Raw genomic sequence first — 24461 nt, 5'->3', positions numbered from 1 at the left:
ACCGGTCCCTACGTGGTAAATCCAGGCTTGTGGTGGTTTTGGAAGTGAAAATACTGTGGAATAACCCTTGCCACACAACAATTTCTACAAGCTATAAAACCTGACTCTAAATCCATGTGTTGTAAACTTCTGGACTGAAAGAGTGACCCTCGGAGCCACGGATTCAGCGTTCACATGGGACTTTGGGATTTTAAAAATACTCAATCATCTCTTTCTCCGACAGTATCGAACTGTACCTTGAACAAGCTCATACTGTTACACATCACTTCTCATTTACATGTGAAAATCTCACAAATAATGTATACAAAGGTAGCCATGTTGTAGTTTTGTTGCCATAGCAACAACAACTTAATATAATTAGTTAACAATGAATCTATCATTGTAGGAGTTACATACAAAGTTAATTTTGTTCTTAAACTGTAAACTATACAAACTAGTTATGGACTGTATTCTATACCTTACCATGCTTCGGTGTGGGGTTAGGATAGAACTAAATGGGCTGAATACATGTCTTAAAAACCTTAAACTTTCTCTACCCCTCCTTCAAAATTAAATTCATTAGTTAGTAAAGATATCAAAAAAAAAAAAGAGCAATAATGAAAACCTTAAAAACTAATGGCAGAGAAACGAAGAGAGATGACATGAAGGAATGAATGGATGCATTGTAGCCTAGTAACAACGTGGTGTAGCTCTATTTACATTTGGATTAGGCTATCAACTATTTTTCTTTAAAGTTATTACAGTCTTTAACATACAGTATATACTCTAAGGCCTTCAACAGGCACATGGTAAAATCAGGTCAATATCAAACTAAATCCATTCAACAGGAATGGGAAATTCCATTTTCCTCATAAATTTCACCTTTTTCAATTTCCATGTCTGTGAAATGTACAAGGGAGAACGCAAACGAGGACTCCAGTTTCCCAACGACCCTAGAGCTGCTCTCCCACCCCAGGGAGGAGAGGCCATCTCACCGGGCACACGCGCCTCCTCCTCCGGCCAGCTGCATCCACCAGACACACACCCACATCCAGCGCCGGCCATCGGCATCCGGGAGGGCTGCTTCCAACCGGGAGACACTCCGAGCGCAGTGGGAGACGGCGAGGATGGGCTGGCAAGAGAGGACCCGGTGCTGCGGAGTGCTCGGGGAAGGGGCCTGGCTTCTAGACCGTTGTTGCGATGCAAAAATACACAGTCCAAACATCATCAGCTCGAAACCTCGGACTCAAAAACACCCCCCAGGGCTGATTGTGAAACCATGTTCCAAATTACTAAAAGCACTGTATTTAACAAAAATAATCTTAATAGTTTTATGAATCCATTTTATTTTAAATCCCTCTTTTATTGTCTGCTTATGTTACAGTTTAGTAGTAGTACTTTGTATTGAAACTACTAACAACCTTTTCCCGTGAAAATGATCCATCTCAGCTTTCATTTTCCCTCTGCATGACCCGTTTTATCCAAGTTTCAGCATTTCTTGCATATTGTTTGCATAAGGCTGAGAGAAATGGACAAAGAGAAATCACTTTGGATAAATAAAAAATATAGGTTCATGGAAAGTGGGAAGCTTATAAAAATGTCACTAAAATTATATCGATTTAAACAAACTTACATACATCTCTTGTCAAATAAAGGATGATATTCATGCTTTTATGACATTTGTTTAGAGTCACTAACTAGCTCGGTGACTTTGTAATAGTCTATTTAGGAAATTTATAGTCTGGCGACTGGTTTTTTTCTTTTCTTTCTTGAACAAAGAAAATTAGAGCAAGTTCATTGCACAACTAGTTTAAATAGTGCTACCTCAAAGCGGCATCGTTGCCGAGATTGTTTTGAATTTGGTGAAGTTTAGTGCTTCAAGCTTTTCTTTCCTTAAACTCATTTACAAATTAACTCTAAATTTGCCAGCAATATAAAAACTGTTGTGGCACCTAATAACTACCCTGAACATCCCTCATTGGACCTCTTTAATAAAAAATAATCCTTAAACACTTTTCTTTCTCTTCTTCTTCTTCTCTTTTTTTCAGTGCTTTAAATGTGACAGGGAAACAGCTGTATTCTAGGTTTACATTCTATGCACATCTATGCCAGATGTTGAAGTCGATAAATAAAAGAGGAGGTTACATCAAAGTGTCAAGATATACAAAAATCCTTTTAGCACTGAAAAAATTCCAACCTCCTTGAACTCATAAAGCCATACAAGCTTGAATGCATCCTTTCTGGCTTAAGAAGATCAGTTCTGTTCTTTGTTGAGGCACTGGCACAGGTTGTGCAAAACCCATTTGTTTGATACACAAATAATTTCAAACAGGAAGTACTCAAATCCACTTTTTCCACTAACAATGTTATGGTTGTTGGGAAACAGAAACTCAGTGGTGAAAAGAACAGGGATGTGGTCGCCAACACAAAGGGGAGTCACTGATTTCAGACAACGCTGCTGCCTGGGGATGCTGACGGCAGGGGAACTGCTACGGACAAGTGACTGTCCAGATGTGGGGTTCATAAAGGAGATCTTGGGGTGGGGATGGATAGTTTTTCCCCCTCTCTCAGGGTTTGCTTCAAAGCCTGCTGAAGGCCTTTTCGAGCTGGGCTCTTCAAAGTTCTTGCTATGAATGGCTTTCCATGGGCAGACGGTCAGGGCCTGCTCTGGGACACACTGGCTGTGCCCTACATGCCCCTCCATCACTTGCAATCCACGGAGACACACATCTAGCAAACTATCTGTGCTCACACTGGAGAAGAGGGGGCAAGGAAAGTCTCTAACCAAGGCCAAGGAGCTTGGAAAAGAAAAGAGAACCTGTTTGACAGAATTTGGCACCCCACAGGACCACCAAGAGCCTGGGCTGGCCAGCCCCCCAGAGGCAGGGAGCTGGCCTCTTGCTTGGTTTCAATCACCATTTTCTTTCTCCTCCTAGGGAGTTTGTGGATTTACAGCAGCAAACCCATCTCTTCCATAATGCCAATGATACGGTAGAGCTATGACAGGGATGAATTTGGTTGTATCCTCAGCCAAAATGCATTCTGCAGCCAGATTGTTCAGCAATACAGCGTAACAGGCTGGGCTGTCCAGGGTGCAGGGGCTGGAAATCAGTTTATTCATGTGTCAGAAAAGGAGGTATTGAGAACTAGCCCTTGTTGTGAGGCAAACATTGCTCTTGATCAAGTAGAAGGTGCCAGAATAAATCCAGTGACCTACAGGAGCTCCATTAAGATGAATATTTATCTACGGTAGGAAGCTTATGCTCAGCTTTTTCCTGCCTTGTCACTGCTGTGTTTGCTTTAGAGGGCCAGAGATCACAGGGGAAAAAAAAAATCACCCACTTATGGAAAATGGAGACGAAAGAACTGGTGCACGCTGACAGCATTTCAAGGAGAGCCACCTCAGTTTTCAGGCTGAGATGTTTCAGCATGCTCAGTGAAGACAAGCCACTGGGCACGGCATCACCCAGCTCGGGCTAAGTCATGGCTATGGCCCACTCCAGCTCCTCCCCAACACAACGAGTCCTTGCCCAACTGAAGCTGTCTCACCTCACACCTTTCGCTTTTGTTTTGACTGCACCGTGAGAGATTGTGCGCAGTTTGCAGCTGAGAATGCACTTCCATGGACAACAGAACTGCAGAAATCCCTTGATGCTTACCACCGGCTGAGCCAATCATTCCCGAACCTGGGATTTTACATGTGGGTTTCCCCAAAAGGTTTCCAGAATCAGCTCACTGTACTGAAAGAAATACCCTGAGCTGGACTAAAATGACAACTGTCCTTTTGCATCCCTTGTACTACAAGTTTGGACACTCTATCTGAAGGCAAATTTTAAATGCTTAGAAGGAGCATTTAACATGAGCATCTGTAGCTGATGCTAACAGCAAACTCCAGCAAAGGGCAGAACATTCCTGTGTCGTGTTTTTCCAGCACGTAATTCCTGTTTCCCACAATAACATTTTTAGTAAAAAAAAAAAAAACCAACCAAACAAAACCCCATAAAACCTACAGAATATGAAAACTTAAGACATAACAATAATGAAAAGTTGGTACTGAGTATACTTGATAATGATGTACACTTCCAAACAAATCAATAGACTATGATGTAAACAAAACAGGAAGATAACACTTTAAAAACAAGACAAACATTTATCCATCGATAGTATACAGTAAACCAACAGTCCGCTGTGCAGCTGCACTTCTCAGGATGGTAGTCAGAAAATGATTAAGTGTGTTAAAGTTACGTGTTACAAAAGTCTATTATAATTTCCTACTGGTATATCTCGTATATCAGAGCGCTGTTTGTTAAGTGTTTCTATAGTGCTTTTTTTTTTTTTTTTGTCTTTTCATTTTTTTTTTGACATTCCCATTGCTCAGTTTTTGGTTAACATGTAGGCTGCAACAGGCTTACTGTAGAGGTGGTAGAGAACGAGAGAGGGAAGAGGGGATATATACAGAAAGGCCATGCGCAGCTTCCCACCAAGAAGTCCTGGTGCTCCATAATTTTACTGTTCAGAATTTCAACATGATCTGCTGCAAGGGGAAGAAAAAACAACAGAGAAAGAGTGAGAAGTTAGGGACACACATCTATGTTTTAATAAAAGCCGCTCTACTAAGATACATTCACATCCAAGGGGTTGCCATTAGTATGTTGCAGAGAGAAAACATGTTATGGCCTTAGTTTGCTGATGTGGGGTGAAATGGCTGATAACATTCTTGGCATCCTCTCTAATCTGCACTTAGGGCTTTCCACTTCCAGCACGCCCCACACACACTGACAAGGCAATTAGTGACAGAGGGAGGTGGGTGAATAATAAGGCTTATTTTTGGAGAGGGTGGTAGGAGGGACCAAGGAGGGGGCCACAGGCATCCCTGGCCCCTGTTAGCTCCTGTTCCCTTCAGAGAGCACCACAGATTGCAACAAGAAAATCTGATCCTAAAGAGCCAGGAACCAGAGGCCTCGACACACATCACAGACACAGAAACCCCGTGCTCAGGGAATCCTCCTCTGGGAGCAAATGGCCTCTCTTGGGATGTACGTGTGAAAAGCCTCCCCTGAGGGACCCACTGCTTGTCTCCTGCAGCTTGGCTGGCCAGCCTGGCTACCAGGGCCTCCTTAGCCCTGGTCATTCAGAACATCTTTGCTAATGGGGAGAGCTTGGTGTTCACCCCTACGTGGACGGGGGTCCGTGGCCAAAGTTAGCATACATATGGTGCTTTATTTAGGTCAGCAGAAGGAAAGGTCCGCTATCAAGATGAGTAACTTCTGCTGACTGTTAAAGATACCATTAGTAAGCCGCTTACCAAATTAACTGCCATCATGTAAGTACTTGCCTGTTATACATGACTTAAGGAAGAAATGGGTTTTAGCTCTGTGTATACTAAGTGGCCTGCACTGGGCAATTCTGGTGACCTCTTGTTGAATTGGCTGAACTGCTCTTTACCCTCTTGGAGTAAAAAAAATAATCCAGTGATGAACTGAAACCCTCAAGGGATTTTCTCTCATGAATATCAGCAAACGCTCACAAAGAAGAGCAGAGGAAAAATGACACTGCTGCTACGGCTGTGAAACAATACTCTGTAAGTCAAAGGAAAGGACAAACTCCTCCACCATTCCCTCTCAGAGAAAACCAGCAGACGAGGCAAGCCCAGGATCTGCAGGTAGGGTGAAGGTTATGTTGCTTGTGGCATTCACCCTGGTCTTAAACACACACAAGGACCTCTGAAGAAACCCACCGCGAGCCAGGCCCCCAGTGCAGCTGAGCTGTGCAGCAGGTCTCTGCTCTGACCGAGCCAGCCTTGCAGGTGCACAGCAGCTGCTGCTGACCCAATCCTGCTTACCCCAAGAAAGGAAGTATGCCACCAACAGCAGGAGAGAAGTTACACCTTTTCAGCTGACTCATTACCACAGCAGTTTGCCACCAACAGCACAAATCCCTGAGGCATCTGCAGGCAGCTGGGAGCCATGCAGAGCAAGAGTAACCTGTAAACACAGCTTCAGACTCGGGGATGCAAGAAGGGAAGCTGCCAACACCTCAAACCGGGTATTTTAGACGCAAGGAAACACTGCTTGTTATAACCCATAGGGCTGGTCCATGCCTGTGCTGCAGCAGCTCAGTTTCTGTTGAGCTGGCAGTGTGTGAAGGCACTGGGATCCCTCTGCCCCAGCCAGCCCCCTGCTTGGGGATGCCCTCGGACAAAGCAATCCACCATAAAGAGAAATACCAAAAAGGAACTTACTGTTCTATCGGGAACTTCTACATCTGTGAAACAAACATGCTGCTACTCAGTTCATCTACTGATAACTGGGATATCTACAGCAGAGAAAAAACAAAGAACACAACACATTAAAACATTGTCATGAGATCCAGCTGCTCATTTTGTCTTCAGTATCAGGTTAGCAAGTACATCAGTGTCTTACAAAACAGGATCCGCTCCCAAGATGCCTTTACTTTGCCTCACATTAAGTACAACGTAGCTGCACCACTACTGATGCCTCGTGCAGTAGGCAGTGATTGTACCCAGATTTTAACTCCATAGACTACACCTAAGACAGAAATGCCCTGAAACCATCTGGCTGAACCAGGACTCATACAGCCACAGAGCAACACTGAATTTCTGCTCTCTTCTCACCACCAGCACGAGTAGGAGTAAGACCTGCTCTACCTGAACATAACAACAAAGCACAGAAAAAGACCAGTGAGCTGCACTGCGAGCAGTAAAACACTGCCTAGGACTTATGCAAGGCCAAACTGACTGGAAGCCTCACACCCTTGCACTAGCAGAAGTCTAGAGGATGCCCCCTGAGATACTGCTGAGGTTTGGCACAGCTAACAGCCCCTACAGAACAAAGTGACACCCCGTTTTCTTTGCAATCGCTCTAAACCTGAGAGCATGACAAATCAAAAAGCTAAGATTAGCACTGGGGGGAGGTGGGGAATAAAACACCCCAAGTGTTTGAAATGCCTCTGGTCTAACTGGGAGGAGCTGTGGCACACCAAATTGTCAGGAAGCATCACTAGGACAGGTTGTGCATATACAGTTCAGGACTGGTGCGGAAGCAGCCATCACAACTCAGTATCCTCAGAGGAAAGTTTTGGAGAGAATCATGGCTCGGCAGACATGCATGGAATCCTGAACACTTATGACAGTGCTACAACAGCACGTACTGCACATCCACAGGCAGTTCTGCAGGGATGGGTGATGTGCTGCTGGGGTAATTGAGCTTCAGATTTGAGAGCCTCAGCCCCAACTGTGGGGGAGTTTGGGGTAGGTTTTGGAGTCCAATCTTGCGCTGGGGGGGAGGCCACTTTGTGTTTCCACTTCCACTTTCCAGCCGGGACAGGACATGCCAGAATACCACTGGGAAGGATGCTCAGGGTGGTATTTGTGCTTGAGACTGAAAGCAGAAGCGCTGCAGCTCTTGTGCGACCGCGCTGGGGGGTTTGCAGCCTGGTTTCCAGGACCCGGGGTGAGGTGTGTGCTCCGTTTTGGAGAAGCATCTCCAACCCTGCCCATCGCCCATCCCTGCTGCGGCCCATGGCAGGCCCGGCCGGTGCCCCCTCACCAATCCCCTCTCTCACACACACACACACACACACGCACACGCACACCCCAGCCTGCGCCGAGCCGGGCGCTCCGGACCCCGCACAGGATCCGGCCCTCGCCCGGTCCTCGAGATCTGAACACGTGAAAGAAAGCCATTGAAAGGGCCAAACCTGATTGGCGGTAGCTGTTGCAGCGAAGGGGACGCTGGTGGCAGGAGTTGTTGCTGCAGACACAGTGGTGGGCGTAGCACCGTGCATCATGGGCACTTTCGGAAGGGAACCATGGAAGCGACATACGGGAGGGTGGAGCGCGTATATATAGGTATATATTTTTGTTTGTTTGTTTGTTTTGGTTGGTTTAGGTAACCATGGCAACATGTGGTGGATTTGGGGGCGTGGCAGGAATCACAGCAACAAGCCATGTGACATCGTCATGAAGGACACATCGGGGCGCAGCATGCAATCACAGTGCAAAGCAAGACAGCGTTGGGAAAAAAAATAAACAAGAGAGAAGGGGAAAAGCCAATTACAATTATAATTAAGGAAAAAACCAAAACATTCTCAACACTTAGTACATTTATAAGCAGAACAATGATGTATTAGACTCCGAGGGGACACATTTCCAAAGGGGGGAGAGGGCGGGTGTGCTAGCAAAAGCCCACGTCAGCTCGCACCCGTGGGGAGTTAGACGCAGCCAGTGCGCGGTCCTCTGGCTGGGGACGTTTTGGCAAGCGCACCCCCCCGCCCGCCTGGGAAAGCTCGTCCCCTTCCCTCCCCTCCCCGTCCCCGCGGGTACACGATGCACTTGGCAGCAGCCCCCTCCCCGGGTTTGCTGCCCCGCTCTAGCGGTGACGATGTTCCGGGCCGGGACAGAGCTGGAGCGCGGCACGCGAGCGGCGGGCGGCCTGAGGGAGCTCTCCTCGGACACAGCGTGCTTCCTTCCCACCCGAACCCTAGGGGATTTGGCAAAACGCCCCTCTTGCCGGGAAGGGGAGGGGGGGATGGATGGAGAGGGGAAGGGACCAAGAGGGAAAAATACACAAAATGCATCTGAACAGCTACGATTTGCAGAAGGAGCATCCAAAGGACAACGTGGCAGCAGGGAGCTTGGCAGCCTCCTGAAGCTGCTTGTGCCGCAGAGCACGGGGCTGAAGTGATGCTCTGGGGTACACACGGGCATCCCCCCAAACCCAGGGGGAATCTGTGGGGCTGGGGAGCTCGTGGGAAGGTCTGTCCATCCCCTCGGCCATGCGGCAGGGAAGCAGACCGGCCTTCCCCTCCGCTCCAGCAGCCACGGCCCCGGGGTGTTTGAGGGGCTCAGCTCCCTGCCATGCAAGCGGTGCGTCCTCCCTGCACTACAGGGTTCAAGAGCAGAGTGCTTAGCCATTCCTGCCAAAGCTTTCAGACCTGCTCCCCAAAAGCCCTGCACCCTTCCCAGGCCTCCTGCTCATGCCCCTATCCCTCTGGCTGAAGCAGGCATGCCTGGATGCTGGTACTCTTGTATAACCTTGGTTGGAAGATGAAAGCTCAGCTTTCACCCACTCTGCTCTGCCCAGCAGCTGCAGAGGGGAAGGTCCCTCAAAGACCTGCACGAGTTCCCAGTAAGACCTAGATGCTGAGCCTGAACATAGTGGATCCCTGCAGCACCCATGAGCACGTACTCAGCCCTGCCACCTCACTGCATCCTATGTGCACCAGCAGCAGCACCTCCTTACCGTCCCTTGTGCTTGCACACCTGACACTGCACTAGAGGAGTCTTCAGCCAATCCATGGTCTAAGCCCTGCTCTGGCAGAGGGGCTGACCCCCAGATGTGTTCTTCCTTAGCACCTTTATTAAGCCACTCTCCTAAAATAGCCTCACAAAGACAATCACGATTCCAAGCTCTAATCCACCTTATGCCCGATACAAAACCTAAACCAACAGGATCCTCCCTTCGCCATTTCCTTTTGCTGGATGACTCAATGGCTTGTAAAGACATTTAAGTGACAAGTTTTTGTCTCTGCAGTAGAACTATACAGGGGTGGGAACACATCACCTTGGATTCTCTTATTAGTCACACGAAACACTGCACTGCACAGAAATTAAAAGGGATACAACCATTTAAGCCTCCAAGAAGACAGCGGATAGCCAGTCACACCACTCAGGCACCCAGGTTCTCACTGACACATACTAACTCGCAGTCTCTTTCAGATTAGGAAAAGTGGAGAAGTTTGTGTAGAGAAACCTACCAACGCTTGCAGTGGGTGTCATGCACAGAACTGACCCTGCACACCATGCATTGAAGCGTGGAAAGATGAACAAAAGGGATATTTCATTAGTGAAGCTTCAGTGTTAGATATCACTTTAACTAAAAAGCAGGTATTCTCTTTGCAGCATTCAGTATTTAAGCACATGCAAACAGATTCTGCATATTGGTACAGAAGTAGTTTAAACTCGGTTTTAAGAGATCATAGCAAACCAAATTAATTCTTGCATTTCTGGGGAGAACATCTTTCTCCTCCCAGCCTGGTATTAAAATTGATTCATCTAGCCTACAAAGCAGGGCTCTTTGGGGGATTTTTGGTATCAGGTATGTCCATTTCATGTCAGCAGAAAACAAATTGCCCTTAGAGGAACGTCACACTCATGTTAAAACCGACTTTCCAAAAGCAATTCACTCCTGCAAGCAAGCAGGCACTGGGGTTTCAAAGTCTCCAGTTGAAGCTGAAAGAGGCAGTTGTGGTCTGGACTTGAAACAATTGTAGTGACGATGCCATTTCCAATAGACACCCTGACTCCCCCTCTCCCTCCATGGGACTGATCTCTCAATAACTGAGCAGGAGACACGAGGAAAAGCAGCAGCTCACTTTGCTTCCCCTCCCTGCTTCATTTGCCAGAGCCCTGCAAAGGCTGAGACCACATCTGCAGTGTGATGCATAAGGGAAAATGGGGATGCGTAACATCAATTCATCAGAGATCCATGCTCTGATTGGAAATGTGCTGCTCTGCCCAGCACTCGCGTCCCCAGACAGCACACAGACCTGTACGCATCAGCCCTGCATTAATTTCATTGCCATGAGACAAGAGCAGGGGGAGTGCTGGTGCGTGTCCTTATGACAACTCTGTGACCTCGAGGAAGAGGAGCGTGCAGCCAGCAAGGGACTCGGCATTCCCAAAGGTGTCAGTGTTTCCCGGAGAAGCATCTCATTTGGCACCTAACAGATCTGCCAAAGGTCAGCTCAGCCCATCCCCTCCAAGAGCACTCTGCAGGGAACAAGGAGGGAGGCTACTGCTTGCATCCCTCCGTCCTTCCATGTAAGGCTCCACTTTCTTGGAAGAACATCCTGGCAGCTGCTGAGTTCTGAGTGTCCCCAGGTGCTCTTGTAACAGAAAGGCCACATGAGCACAGGGCTCTCTGAACTCACACCAGACACAATTTGGTCTCACCACAGGACTATGTCTAAGGCTTTTCCCCTGACCCCCAGAAGCAGCAAGGACAAGGTGCAGGTCCACTCCATGCTCAGCCTGAGGGGCAGCCCAGACAAACACTCTGGGTACTTCTTAAAATACAATCTGCCAAGTGAATACAGCATTAACCATTAAACGCATGGGCTGTGCATCGTCTTATGATGCTCTGCAAGGATCATAATGATACTAAAGAATGAGCTATCAACTCTGGAATATTCCTCATTCAGCCACTTATACTAGTTCCTACCCTACACAGGTTTTGTCTGCCACTTGGCTGCAGTGAGGTTAACTGGCTAGTCAGCAATCACACTGCCATCTCCACATCTCCACTCCTGTATGAATGACTGAACTGCATCTTTCAATTTTACTCTGAGACCTTAAAGGTACAATGAGAGCTGGGAGTTAAATTGCTTTTAAAAAGCTCAGGCTATCGTACTGCTCAAAAGCCAAGCACGAGGGAAATATATGCCTTTAAAGAGGATTATGTCATTTGTATTGACTAAAGAGGAACTGTTCCCTCTATAAGCACCATGGCTGCTGGCATACGGAGGTCACTGAGATAGAAGCTCAGAAAGATACCTGCAGCTTCAAGTGAGCAGGCATAGAGGCCCACAAGACATTTTAACATGAGTCCGTAAGGGTGCTAGGCAGGAGTCAAAGAATTAATTTGGGATTAACCAGCTGAACCATAAGGAGGAGAAACAGAAAGTATGAATTCCAGAAACATGCAGACATTTCTCTTAGTTGAAAAAAACCCAAAACCATAACCAAAAGGGCTAAGAAGGGCTCTTTAAAGTAAAAAGCTCTAAACTGCAGTAGGTGAGGGAGGGGGGGGAAGGAAAAGTCAAACAACAAACATGAACTTTTCATCCATTTTTAACATGAAAACTACACACTGATACTCTTGTGCTAAGGACTCTTAACAAATCTGCTTATGAGCTCAATGCCTAGGTCATCAAAACGACAACTATGATGCTGGGAGCCACTTACCTGTAGGGATGAATGCAGGCTGTTGCAACTGCATGTTGGCTAGAGCCTGTTGGTAGTGGAAAACGCTTGGGTTAAAGACTGTGGTGGCACCATTGTTTTTTTCAAGTGCTGGCCTCTTTGGTAAAGGTTGAAGTGCACCAGGCGGCAGGGCCTGTGGATAAGGGAGTCAGTAAACACAAGTGGAGTGAAACGAGGGGCCCCGACGTAGATCAAACATGCATTAAATCATCAGGAGGCCTGGCTGCAAATCACCTGCAACTGTGTCAACTTAGTGAGATGGGAAAGAGAAGAGCAGCTAAGTCACAGTGGAAGTGGTAGGTGGAATCTGTTCACTAGGTAAGCAGTTAGCAAATGCACCAAGAGGGGCAGAGGCCAGGAGGAGGAGGGGTGCTAAAGGAGCTCTTCAGCACGACTGACTTGGGAACACAGGGAGCAAAAGGGTGAGGAAAAGGCAGGGGAGAGGTGATCAACTGGACAGGATACTATGAGGAGCAGTTGCAGGCAACAAGCATTTAAAAACGTACCAGGAAAGAGAAGTACAATAGATTTAAACCCAAGAAGGTCAGCATGAGCAACAAATGCCATGGAAAAAGGGATGCTTGTCTTTTTCTGCTTACATGTATGTGTGCATGTGTGGAAGCGTGCAGCCAACCCTGTGTCCGGGTGGTAAAGCACTAGGTGCTGCCGGTTACACGTGTAATGTTACATTCATAGTAAAACGCATTTCCACTTGTTAGAGAGGCTGAGCAACATGGTCAAGAACAGGCCTGATCCTCCACTGCTCACACCAGTGGCACAGTTCAGCATCAGCTCATTTGGACCTGCTCCCACCTCCTAGAAGGTGGCCTCCGCCAGTTCAGTGCTGCTTGCTTGTTCCTAACAGTGCAAAAGCCACGGACAGCTCTCCTCTCTTTGCTCTATCACACCACCGAGCTCCTTCCAGCCTGTCAAACCTGTTCAGAGCTGGTAAAAAAAGCACTAACCCAACTCAGGAACTTTTCTCAGTTACTCATCATTCACCCAAGCATGTCTCAACAGCAAAGCAGTATGTCAGGTTCTCAGGAGACAGGAATGCTTCTAATGATTTACAGCTTTTCATTGTACCCGAGTAGAAAGCATGGGTTTTTCTGCACATTGTGACAGAAAAGGGGCCTTTTTAATTCTGCCCTGCAGCCCTTGTGCACATAACGCTCCCACTGACGTCAGGGAGCCTTATGCACGTGGAAGTCATGCACAATCAGGTTACTTCTGCCTACTTGTTCTGTATCATGGAGCAAAGCCATGGCTGAAATAGAGTTATCCTTCCTGTTTTCTGGGTTTTATTAAGAGGTGACAGTGAAGGGCAGGCAGGGAGGAGGTTTAGCTAGTGAAGGTTTGAGGCTGCAAACACACAGTATTCGGATGGAAGGACACAAGCAAAGGGATTTTCAAGTGTTACAAAGCTCAGCACACAACAGAATGTTAAGTGAAAGCTTGCAACAGTTTGTCACCATCTAGAAACAGGCTGCACTTCAATTTGCTATAGGAGACTGCTCATCTGAGGAATGTTAAGCAAGAGACTTCCAGGCAAAACGTTACTCCATCCTATCTCCATTGACATGGTGAGTTTGGGATAGGTTTAATATTTAATAGAAGAAAAAGAGGAAGAAACTGCATTTGCAAAACTGCCCTCAGACATGCACACATCCTCTGCTAATGCTGCTAGGCATCAGTGTCAGCAGCAGGGCTTCATCTTCCCAGATTTCTTCTGGCTAGTACCAATGACACCACTCAAACATGGGATAACATCAGATTGAGACACCAAAGTCTTTTGCTTAAGATCCCCGTTTCAGGATGAGGTCTTTTAGGTACAGATCTAAGAGTTCCCATTTTTAGGTAAGCCCTCACTGACAACTATGTTAAATCTGACTCTATCTACATCTCGTCTATTTAATGGCAGCTACATGAGTGTTCCTTCAGGCACGGGGCAGAGCTGCAGCTTGCAGAGCCTGGAGTAGCTCCACATACATCAGAGGTGTTTTACAGGTTTACAGTGAGTGAAGAACTTGCTGCTTAAATCCACGCTCTGTACGGTGCCCGATTACTAAGCATTCCTTTTCAGATGCTTCCAAAACCTGCCCCAGAAAAAACCCTGCTAATTATAGCAAAGTAACTGTGCCAGGCAGGCACATAATGACTTCTGAGTCCTTGCTTCTTGGCCAAAGGCTGTCAGCCACCCCAAAAACCCCATTATCCCTTAATGGCAGTGCCAAAAGCAGAACAACTGAAGGCTTTGAGACCTTACTGGGATGTACTGGCTCTCTACAGGACAATCCTGAGCCCAGCACTGCAGTCAGAGGGAGCACACAAATAAGCACTTGGCCATAGGGACATCAAGGCACAACAGACTACTTACTCCATCATCGTCATGAAATCACAGCCTGGTTTGTGTTGGAAGGGAGCTTAAAGCCCATCCAGTTCCAACCCCCTGCAATGGGCAGGGACACCTTCCACTAGAGCAGCTTGCTCCAAGCCTGTGTCCAACCTGGCCTTGAACACTGCCAGGGATGGAAGTCAGAACCGCCCCCATGCTGGTTACCAACCCTCTCTTGTTACTCTTTTGCAAGACAAGGCCTGGATTACATGTTTGCAACAAACAATTCAGTAACCTCAGAGCTATCCTCCCATAGCTCTCTCCTGGGAGCGGATCCCACTTCCACCCCTTTGCATGTGGGGAAGAGGGGCTGGGTCTGCATCTGGCTGCTTCAGCCCAAGGCACAACAATACAAAATGACCTGCGAGAGGGCAGAGGCAGCCCCTGCTCCCTGGCATGCAGCAGAAGCAAGCTGAGCAGCTTCCTCTGAAGATTATACACGGCTCTTATCGCTGCTGTGGGTCCTTCTCTGGCGCAGCCTTCCTGAAGGGTTCAGAGGAGGTGACAGACTCCAGCAAGGCAGTGGCAAACCTTCAGATGCTTCAGGACAGGAAGACTAGTAAAAGTAACTTATCTGATGGGCTTTTGTTCAGTGGGAAGGTCAGCAGGGGAAGGGAGCTAAAGGGCTTTCCCAGTCTGCTCAGAGACACTGCTCTTGAGGAGGGCAGAGACAAGACCCAGGTCACTGCCTGTGCCGGCTTTGGGGCTGCCTCTGTGCCAGCTATAAGCAGTGAGAGGCTTTTATGTCAGCTACAGCTTTAATTCCACAGCTGCTGATGTGACAGTTGGCTGAGGGTTAATTAGCAGGCAGAGAGCACAGGGTGGCAAAGAGCTGGGGAGGGAGACAAGCACAGGGACCAAACCAGCAAGCAGAGGTGTCAAGAGAGAGCAACGTTTGGGGAGGCAAAGAGAAAACAAACAAACAAACAAGTGAATGCATTATACAATGTCTTAAGAAGACATGGAACAGGCTCATCACCTGTTTTCATGGAACTCCAGCCTGGTTTGTGTTGGAAGGGACCTTAAAGCTCCTCCAGCTCCAACCCCTGCCACGGGCAGGGACCCCTTCCACTGGAGCAGCTTGCTCCAAGCCCCTGTGTCCAACCTGCCCTTGAACCCTGCCAGGGATGGGGCAGCCACAGCTTCTCTGCTTCTGTTTTTCTCTGTTTTGAGTGAGTTTTAGAAGTGAAGAAATGTCACTGTGGGACACATGCTCCAGAGCTGCTCCACTGCCTGCTGCAGTGGGTCAGGAGCACTCAGGGATTAGCACCTACAAGTGGACTTGCAGCCCTAGTTCTGCAGTCCCACACCATGCAGAGGTCAGGAGTGCTTGTGGCAAGGGCATGACCACCAGTCAGAAAGAAGGTTCAAGCACATGCTTAAGTACCATCCTAAACTGGGGACTGAGCCTGACCCAGTCCATCTGCCTGCACCGCATTGACTTCAGCCAAGCAAGAGCAAAGCTACTATTTGTGCATGTCACGTAATTGCAGGACTGAGATCCTCAGAAATCCCTTCTGACTTTGGATTTGAAGTCATTCCAAATCTATTTCAGAAGGAACACCCATTTTTCTGGCATACATTTTTTGATCCAAGACACCCAGGCACCATTCTTCCCCTTATTAAAGTCTTACACCTCAACAGGTACAGTAAATGCACCAGACCTTGAAAAGTCAATGAATAATGTAAGCTGTTTTGGTAGCAGGGGTGATGCAACAAGCCATCAATAAATATTTTAAAGGTTCTAGTTAGCAGCATACAAATAAGGTTAATCACATTTTTAACAGAAGCCAGAAGCATGAATAAAACATGTGTTGGCTTTGGTCAAGAAGCAGTGCCCTACATAATGAGTGAAGTAAAGATTCAATTGTGAAGAACACAAAGAGTTTCATTTCAGAAGGTTCTTTTTCCAACAAGACCTGAGCTCTTGTTTCAACAGTCATAAAAATAGTCAGAAATCTCATAAATAAACTGCAGGACAAATAAATTCTGAGTATAAATGGGCTCTTCAAATTACATTCCAGGTAACACTTATGCTACAAGGAGAGCAGTTGTTTAATTCCTAGAATCATCCTGGGTTTGCAATCTGCTTCACCATGAATGCAAAGCAACCTCCCCTTTTACTGTCTTCAAAAAAGAGGGATTCAGAAGACTTTTAGTGACTTACATCCTAAAGGAGACAAGAACCTTTTTAAGAACAGTTGTATATAAAACCATAATGACAGAACAGATGAGGCTGGAAGGGACTCCTAGAGACCATCCAGACCAACACCTTATTCAAAGCCAGGTCAACTAGAGCAGCTTGCTCAGGGCTGCAGCCAGGCAGGTTCTGAGGATCTCCAAGGATGGAGCAGCCTGTTGCAGTGTTTGACCACCTTCATGGTAAAGAAGCTAAAATGGAATTTCCTGAATTTCCCTTTGTGCCCATTGCCTCTTGTGCTTTCACTGGGCACTACAGAGAAGAGTCTGTCTTCTTTACCTCCACCATGAGGAATTTATACATGTGGGTAACATCCCCCTGGCCCTCTTCTTCCCTCCCCACGCTGAATATCCCAGCTCTCCCACTGCTGGAATAAATAGGTGCTATTAAACCAAACTCAACACAATGGCAAACACTGGCTCCAGCTGGGAATTTCATCTGGTCAGTCTGCCTTGACTCATTTTCCCAATTGTAGGTGTTAGAGAAGTCCCAGTTCAAATTAAAATGCAGGTGGGACCGTCTTTACCAGGTCCCAAGTATCAAACAGGCCAGGAGGTCCCTCTTGTTGGAGCCTTGTAACTTCACTAAGGTACCTGGCACAAGCTTCCTAACCTGAAACAACTGACACCTTGTCTGCTTTTAAGTCAGTGGAATTTCTGCTACCAACTTCAACAGGCCAGGATCTCCCTGCGAAAGATGTATTATGGGATGAGCAATCTTTGATTTCCTTGTGTACTGAAAAAGCTGAACTGACACCTACAACTTAGCCAGGGAAGATGCTGGTTCCAAGTGTTGCGTGCATGTCATGTCATGATGTCATGTCAGGGTTTGTCACCATGTCTCTGACAGGCTGCACTGTGTCACTCCGGGCTTCATGCTATGGTGAGCACACAGAAGGGATGAAGAGAGGGTTTTCATACTGCACATGTTCTCAGTCAGCCATTTACAAAGCACTCTGTTTTCCCCCAAACACCACATGTGACACAACTGAAATCTCTCAGTGATGTTAATACAGCTTGAGCAGAATTCATGCTTACCATTGCAGCTGCAGCTGTCTGGTTCACCTGGTGTTGAGCTGCCTTGATTTTGGCTTGCAGGTGTGCAGGGGGATGAAAGTACTTGCATTTCTCCCTAGAGCATCGACCTTTGATGTAATCCATGCAGACTGTGACAGTGTTTTCATTTGTGTCTATCATTGCGATATCTATGGGGTGAGCGTAGCGGCAATCGTTCTCACCACGCGTGCAATTCCCACGCTGGAACTCCCGACACACCTTCAAAGGAAGTCACAGTGAACATCAACTCACTCCTCAGTCAGTGTGCAAAACATGGAGTATCAGTTCAGCTGGCTACATTAAACCACGTGTGTATTCTACACCCATGCTTAGGCAGCACACAGGTCACAGGCACGACTGGTGCTACTCATAACCGGTTCAAGGATGAACCCCACAGCATTATCAGGGCCTACGACCAAGCACAAGGGAAATACAGAACTTGTACAGAATGGAAAACCACCTCAGGAAGTCAACGTTGTTTTACCAGAACTTCTGGAGCTCAGGATTTCTCCCCTGCCTCTAAAGCTTCAATGTTACAACTCTGCCACTTGTGTTTAACACCTGGGTTATGTGTTCCTTATGCAGCACACTCCTGGGTAGACCCTTTCATTCTAAATGTTCCATGCTGCTGTTACCTGCAATGAGTACGTGTTCCTAAATATGAGTAGCCTCTTTCACATAAGTAATCTCACTGCCCTCCACAATAAAACAGCGGCATTAGTGACAGTGCATTTGATCACACTGCAGTGTGCTCGGGAGGTGCTGCCAGAACTGCTGGCTTTATGAATATCCTGAAGATCCTCCTAAGTTATGACCACTGAAGCATCAAAAGCAGAGAAAATGTTTCCTTCTCTGAGGAACTGAGGGGAATTGCTGAGGGCTACAGCTGGTGGTGTAGGTTATGTACTTGTGCACTACAAGACTGAGTGTGGAGAAAGGTGAGCTGTCAGCAAGAACACAGACCAACATGCTTTCAAATGATACCCTTCCCTGTGTTATAATTTACACCTGCAGGGATCTCTGAATTCAGGTCCTCAGCCTTTATGTCCTGCAGAGCCTCTGCTTAAGGTCTGAAAGACATTTGCAACTCCTCCAACACCAAGTCCCAGGAAGCCCACCCAAGCATGGGGAGGGAGAGACATCCTTCCAGTACCCCATGCTCGCAGGTCCCAACAGTGCAATGCTGAAAGCTTTCTGTATAAGCTCAGTAAAGCCACCTCTACACAAGGGAAGTGTCTGGTACTCCCAAAACGGCTCCCACTCAGCTCAGTGAAAGGGCAAACCCTCCACTTGCATTTTTAAAGCACAGAAAACAACAATCCCAGCCTGCTCCAACACCCACGGCAATCACAAGAGTATTTCCAAATTCCCAGGGACTTTCAAGGATTTGCAATCAGGCCCTGCATGAGAATCTGCTCAAGCATAGAGGAGCAGCCCTGTGTTAGGAAAACTGCTGGTTAAACTCTGCACTGTGCTGCATCAAGTCATTCTAGCAGAGAGCAGCAGCTGGGACCACACGCCCTGTTCATTCCCATCAGCAGCACCGTATCAGACATCCAAATACCTCCAGTTTATCCGTACGCATCAGTTTCTGCCCAGCAGAGCCTCCTGGTACTGTAACAGTAGGATTTCCAGAAACCAGGACAGGAGTATTTGGTAACAGCTCTGCAGGAACCAATCCCATCCCAGGAGAAACATGACTCAGGTAAGGACTAAAAGCCATCGTGGGGCTTGTTGCAAGCGATGGAGTCACAGGAAACGTTGTCTGGGGATGGAAAGAAGAAAAACAGAACATTAGTTAAAAAGCTGTGTCTTGGATTACCCACCAAAGCCTTGCATCAAATCAATCCTTTTAGACAATTTGATTTGCAGTATCAGATGCTGGGCTCTCCAATCTATTCATTTACCACCATTTCCTTGTGATCCATTCGCTCCTCCTGACTCAGATAGTGACTCACAGGAACACAAGGCATCTTTATTTGTCAGATCAAAGCATATTGATGATCTTTACAGTTTAATGACACAATTAAGGATTTCGTGCCAGCAATTACGGCAGGCCCAAATTAAACAGACTTCTCATTCCCAAACAAATGTCTCAGCTTCTGGATGTCTACACTGCAAAGCTGTCCCCATACGGGTGTCCCAACGTAAACCGCAGCTACACAACCTGGAAGGAGATAACCCCATCCACTATTTCACAGAACCCCAGAGTGATTTGTGCTGGAAGGGACCTCAAAGCTCCTCCAGCTCCAACCCCTGCCACGGGCAGGGACCCCTTCCACTAGAGCAGCTTGCTCCAAGCCCCTGTGTCCAACCTGCCCTTGAACACTGCCAGGGATGGGGCAGCCACAGCTTCTCTGGGCACCCTGGGCCAGCGCCTCAGCACCCTCACAGGGAAGAGCTTCTGCCTAAGAGCTCAGCTCAGTCTCCCCTTGGGCAGGTTAAAGCCATTCCCCTTGGCCTGTCCCTACAGGCCCTTGTCCAAAGCCCCTCTCCAGGCTTCCTGGAGCCCCTTTAGGCACTGGAGCCGCTCTGAGGTCTCTCTAGCGCCTTCTCTCCTCCAGGCTCCACTGCCAGCTCTGGGTTACAGTTAAAGCTGCTCCTGTTTGCAGGCCCAGGCGATGCTGTCCTTGGTAACTACAGCCTCTACTTGGCAATAAACACAAGTGCGTTTACAAAATGGCCTGGGGTGGGTTTTCTGGCCACACACATCATCCCCTCCTTGCTTTTATTTTGGTACTTTTAGTCCTGGGGGGCTTCTAAAAGAAACCGCACATGGACAACGTGTGCATCTTCAACCCTTCATACCCTGCTTGTTGCGATCTGAAAGCAGCCAGCCCACAGGAACAGCAGCCAAGCTGTTCTGATCTCTCTTTAGCTTAATGATGGCCTCTTCCTAAGGTCAGAGTGACAGCAAACAGCTCCTGAGCTGATGGGAAAGGGGATGACAGGTCATTGCCAGCACATGTCCCTCTTTCTGCATCAGCGAGGAGACAGCCTCCTGAATCAGCAGTGCTGGGCCCTTCAAGTGTAGGAGAATAATCCTCTCCCTGGCAGAGATTCCCAATTTCCCTTCTTTTGAGTCCAAGGTAAAACCTGCTTCAGCTGATGGGAGGTTTTAACCATTAAACCCAGAGATCCTCCAGCTCATGGCCCTTTATGAACTAATTCTCTTCCCTCTTTCAGTTCACTGTGGCTCTCAGACACGTTACACCTTCTGCTGCTGGAAAAGCTCTGCCAGGATCTTCAAACACAGTAACTCCCTCAACACTTCCATCAGACTGGTTTCTTTTGTGCATGTACCAGTAACTACAGTGGCATCTGCTGAGCTTCTGTTACCATTTGCACTGCAAATGCTCTTTTAAGGAGCTCCTCCAGCCCAGCCAGTCTGCACAGGGTTACGCTAGGGCTGACGTCAGCCCTTCTTTTATGCACCCGTAGTAGACCTTGCAGCACATGTGGCTTGCACAGATATGTGGGCAAATCTACCCTGGGTTTTTCCAGCACCTAATACAGAAGGAGCCTGGGCAAGGAGGCAGGAGCCGTAAGGAGGAAAGGGGGATGTTTAGAGCTCTGCAGCTCGTTGTCCCAAGTACCAAGACAGGCCATGGCACAGCTGATTTTGTTAACAAACCAGAAGCTGCATTCAATTTGCTCAGCAGAAAGCCTGCTAAAGCTGGAGAGCAAACACAGCGTGGGTGAGAGGAGAAAGGCTGCTGTGGTGCTCAACGCAAGCACTGCCTCAGCCAGGATGTGTTGATTCCCAGTTACCTCAGACCCTCCAAAGGGAAAGCCTGAAAATGAGAGACCCAGCATAAATGCAAAGGTGTTGATGGCCTGAAGGAGGGCAGACAGGGCGCTGCTAAGCAGCTACACATGGAAAGCACAAAAACACCAGCCCAGTGGCAGCTTTTATTACAGTCTGGTGATAGAAATGTAGAAGATAAAGATCTCACACTGACAAGGATGAAGGCCCCGAGATTGCAAGCACAATTGATGCTGGCCAGTAAAAGAAAGAAACCTGTGTTCCCCAATGCAACTGCATGGGGCTGGCTGTAAAACCACCCTCTAACACGAAGGCTGAGCATGCCAGAGTGAAACCAACCAGCCAAAGCATCAGCTACCTACTGCCACAGATGCTTGCTTCCTCAACCAGATCACAGACACACTCCCAGCTCTAAAGATCTCTCCTTTATGGGCTGCTGTAAAGTCAGGTGTTAATGCCCCACAGCACTGTCTCTTGGCAGACACCAGCCCCAGGTGGGCCAGGGCACATGTGTTTGTTCATTCCTAGCATGTCTTTGACTAGAACCTGAGAGATGGATGGGTTTTCATTGCATGGAACAAATGCATGCCCCAAGCACCTGCTGAAATCTGCTCCAGCACTTGTTCCAAGCATCACTGCCCAAGCAAGTTCTTCACTCTGTGCTTCAACCCCTCCACCGGCACCAAGGGGTGGCAGCAGGGTCCCACTGCCCCACAGGGGACACAGAGCTGGGTTACAGGCTGGGGTATCTGCAGGGACATGGCTGATCACAGCTGTCAAGAGCTTGACAGGAAGAAAAGATCACTGAACCCTAGAACCAACCAGGTTGGAAAAGCCCTTTCAGCTCATCCAGGCCAACCGTTCCCAGCACTGCCAAGGCCACCCCTAACCCATGGCACTGAGGCCTCACCTCTATGGGGTGTGAACACTTGCAGGGACGGTGACTGCAGCCCTGCCCCGGGCAGCCTGTTCCAATGCCTGAGCACCCTCTGGGGCAGGAATTGTTCCTCAGCTCCATCTAAACCTGCCCTGGGGCAGCTTGAGGCCGTTTCCTCTTGTCCCATCCCTTGTTCCTTGGGAGCAGAGCCCAGCCCCTCCTGGCTCCATCCTCCTGTCAGGCACTTGTAGGGAGCCATCGGGTCCCTCCTGAGCCTTCCCTTCCCCAGACTGAACCCCCCAGGTCCCTCAGCCGTTCCCCATCACACTTGGGCTCCAGGCCCTGCACCAGCTCCACTGCCCTGCTCCAGCACCTCAGTATCTCCCTTGTAATGAAGATGATGAAGAGCTTGAAGGCAAAGATGGGGGAAACACCACCCCAGGGCAGCAGCAAAGGCAGCTGCAGGCAGAAGTGGAGGCACCACCACTGTGCTGTACCCAACTGCCCGCTCAGGAACAGCTCATGTCAGCACCACACACAGCAGCCACTGCCCTGCTCCACCGGGTCAGGTTGAAGCTTGTGCTGAAGCATCTCCATGGCCAGCTCCAAAGGTCTGTCCCACACTGCCACAAAGGGATAAAGCAGAACTGAGCGGGTAACAGGGTGCAGCACTTCTGGCATATCTGAGAAACCAGAGAAAGCACTGACCAAAATGGCTCTTGTATCAATGCCAGTGCCCAGCTCTATCTACCTTCAACCTTTTACAGAGTCAACAGACAGAGACACAACCATCCCAGAGAGCTTCCAGCACAGCTCAACCAGCAGTCAAGGTGAATTTGGGCTTCCCAAAGTCAAAACTTTACTGGAGTCTTCCTACTTGGCACCATCCTTGTGGCCTCTTCAAGGTCTCTGGCAGACAAATACACCATGCTGAGCAAATACCGTGCCCTTGGCAGCCTGGTTTGGAAGTGCTGGACGAAGCACTCTGCTTAAAACTGCATCTCAGGCACCATCCATGTGACTCTGCACGAACGGTCAGCAGCGACACCAGCGAGCAACCTGAGACCTCAGAGGGATGAGCTCACAGCAGCAAACCCCAGCTCGCACCCAGCGGGCTCGGGGTCGGCACCACCTTCACTAAGCCCCATCAGCAGGGTGTGGGCTCCGGCGGCAGCAGCACGATGAGCTCTTGCTGGTGATGTGAGAAGGGCTGGTGGTGGATGCTGAGCTCACAGACACACACGTTCGGTGCCAGCTCAGGAAGGGGGTGACACACTGCTGGGCCGGGTGCTGCTGCGGGGTGTGGGTGATGGCTTAACTCAGTAACTTCAGTGGTGAAAATGCCCTCTAAAACATCCAAGCATTCAGCTACTGCTTGGTGCTCTTGAGCACGCTGCTCCCAAGCTCGCTGTTCCCAATCTTGTCCCTGGCACGCGTCCCACTAAAGCAGGCATCCAGTTGATCAGCTTTCTGATCACATGGGATTTGCTCTGCTGCTGCATCTGATACAACACTTCCTGCTTTGAAGGCTCTCCTGCGTAGCCAGGAGGAGGCCCCACCCTGCTCATTTAGAGGGGAAAAACCTTCTCAGAGCCTGTTTCCACCAGCAGCATCTTTGGGAATCAAAGGCAGTTGGAAGAGCAACCTCTTGTTTGTCCTGAAAGTGGTGTGGAGCCAGTTGGGCAGCAGGAGTCAGACCCAGAGCTGGTTTACCCTCAGCCAAGTGTGGGAAAGCAAGAAGGGAGCAGTCCCTGCAGAACAAAGGTTTTACTTCTCTCCTTTGCCCATGTCTCCCTTGTGGCACAGTGCAGAAACCAGGGACCTTTCTCATCAGACGAGTTACCTCTGCAACAAGACCACGAACCAGATTCAGTCTCAGAGGCAATTTAAAAGGCAGGAGTGAAACTGCAGGCGTGAACTGGACCTGCAAGGTTGCAAAATGGGAAGATGGGAACTTTCCAAAGAGGAAATCCCAAAGATGTTTTGAACTGCCACAGCCAAAGAGCGTCCACTCGGCATTCCCCACAGAGGAAAACCCCGAACAGGAAGGGTTTGCTTCTGGAACAGGGTAAGGAAATGAGTGCTACCATTCTGTGGGACTTCAGGATTTCTCTCTGACATAAACATACTTTGGAACTCCAAGAAAGAGGTGCAAAGATCCCAGCAGATAAGAGCTTAAGCAACT

General features: G+C 48.4%; 1 protein-coding gene across 18 annotated transcripts in view; it reads right to left on the bottom strand.

Moving 5' to 3' along the window:
* Nucleotides 1–1305: 1305 nt before the first annotated feature.
* MBNL3 (muscleblind like splicing regulator 3) overlaps nt 1306–24461 on the bottom strand; it is a 75947-nt gene continuing 52791 nt past the window's right edge. For 6 of the 18 annotated variants that reach the window (XM_062612764.1, XM_062612777.1, XM_062612766.1 and 3 more), the window contains 7 exons: nt 19198–19398; nt 17616–17852; nt 11966–12116; nt 9757–9792; nt 7699–7793; nt 6221–6294; nt 1306–4513 (listed from right to left, as the gene is read on the bottom strand). In XM_062612764.1, coding sequence (XP_062468748.1) covers nt 6238–6294; nt 7699–7793; nt 9757–9792; nt 11966–12116; nt 17616–17852; nt 19198–19398 — 777 coding nt within the window. In that variant the 3' untranslated portion in view covers nt 1306–4513; nt 6221–6237. The remainder of the gene's footprint in view (nt 4514–6220; nt 6295–7698; nt 7794–9756; nt 9793–11965; nt 12117–17615; nt 17853–19197; nt 19399–24461) is intronic. The other 12 variants (XM_062612770.1, XM_062612772.1, XR_009963632.1 and 9 more) reach the window with 12 other exon arrangements.

Source organism: Pezoporus occidentalis, unplaced genomic scaffold (assembly GCF_034315485.1).
Source record: "Pezoporus occidentalis ecotype Australia unplaced genomic scaffold, CSIRO_AGI_Poc_V1 ctg161, whole genome shotgun sequence".
Lineage (NCBI taxonomy): Eukaryota > Metazoa > Chordata > Aves > Psittaciformes > Psittacidae > Pezoporus > Pezoporus occidentalis.
Note: the sequence above shows the minus strand (reverse complement) of the source record. Positions and strands in the feature narration are given on the sequence as shown.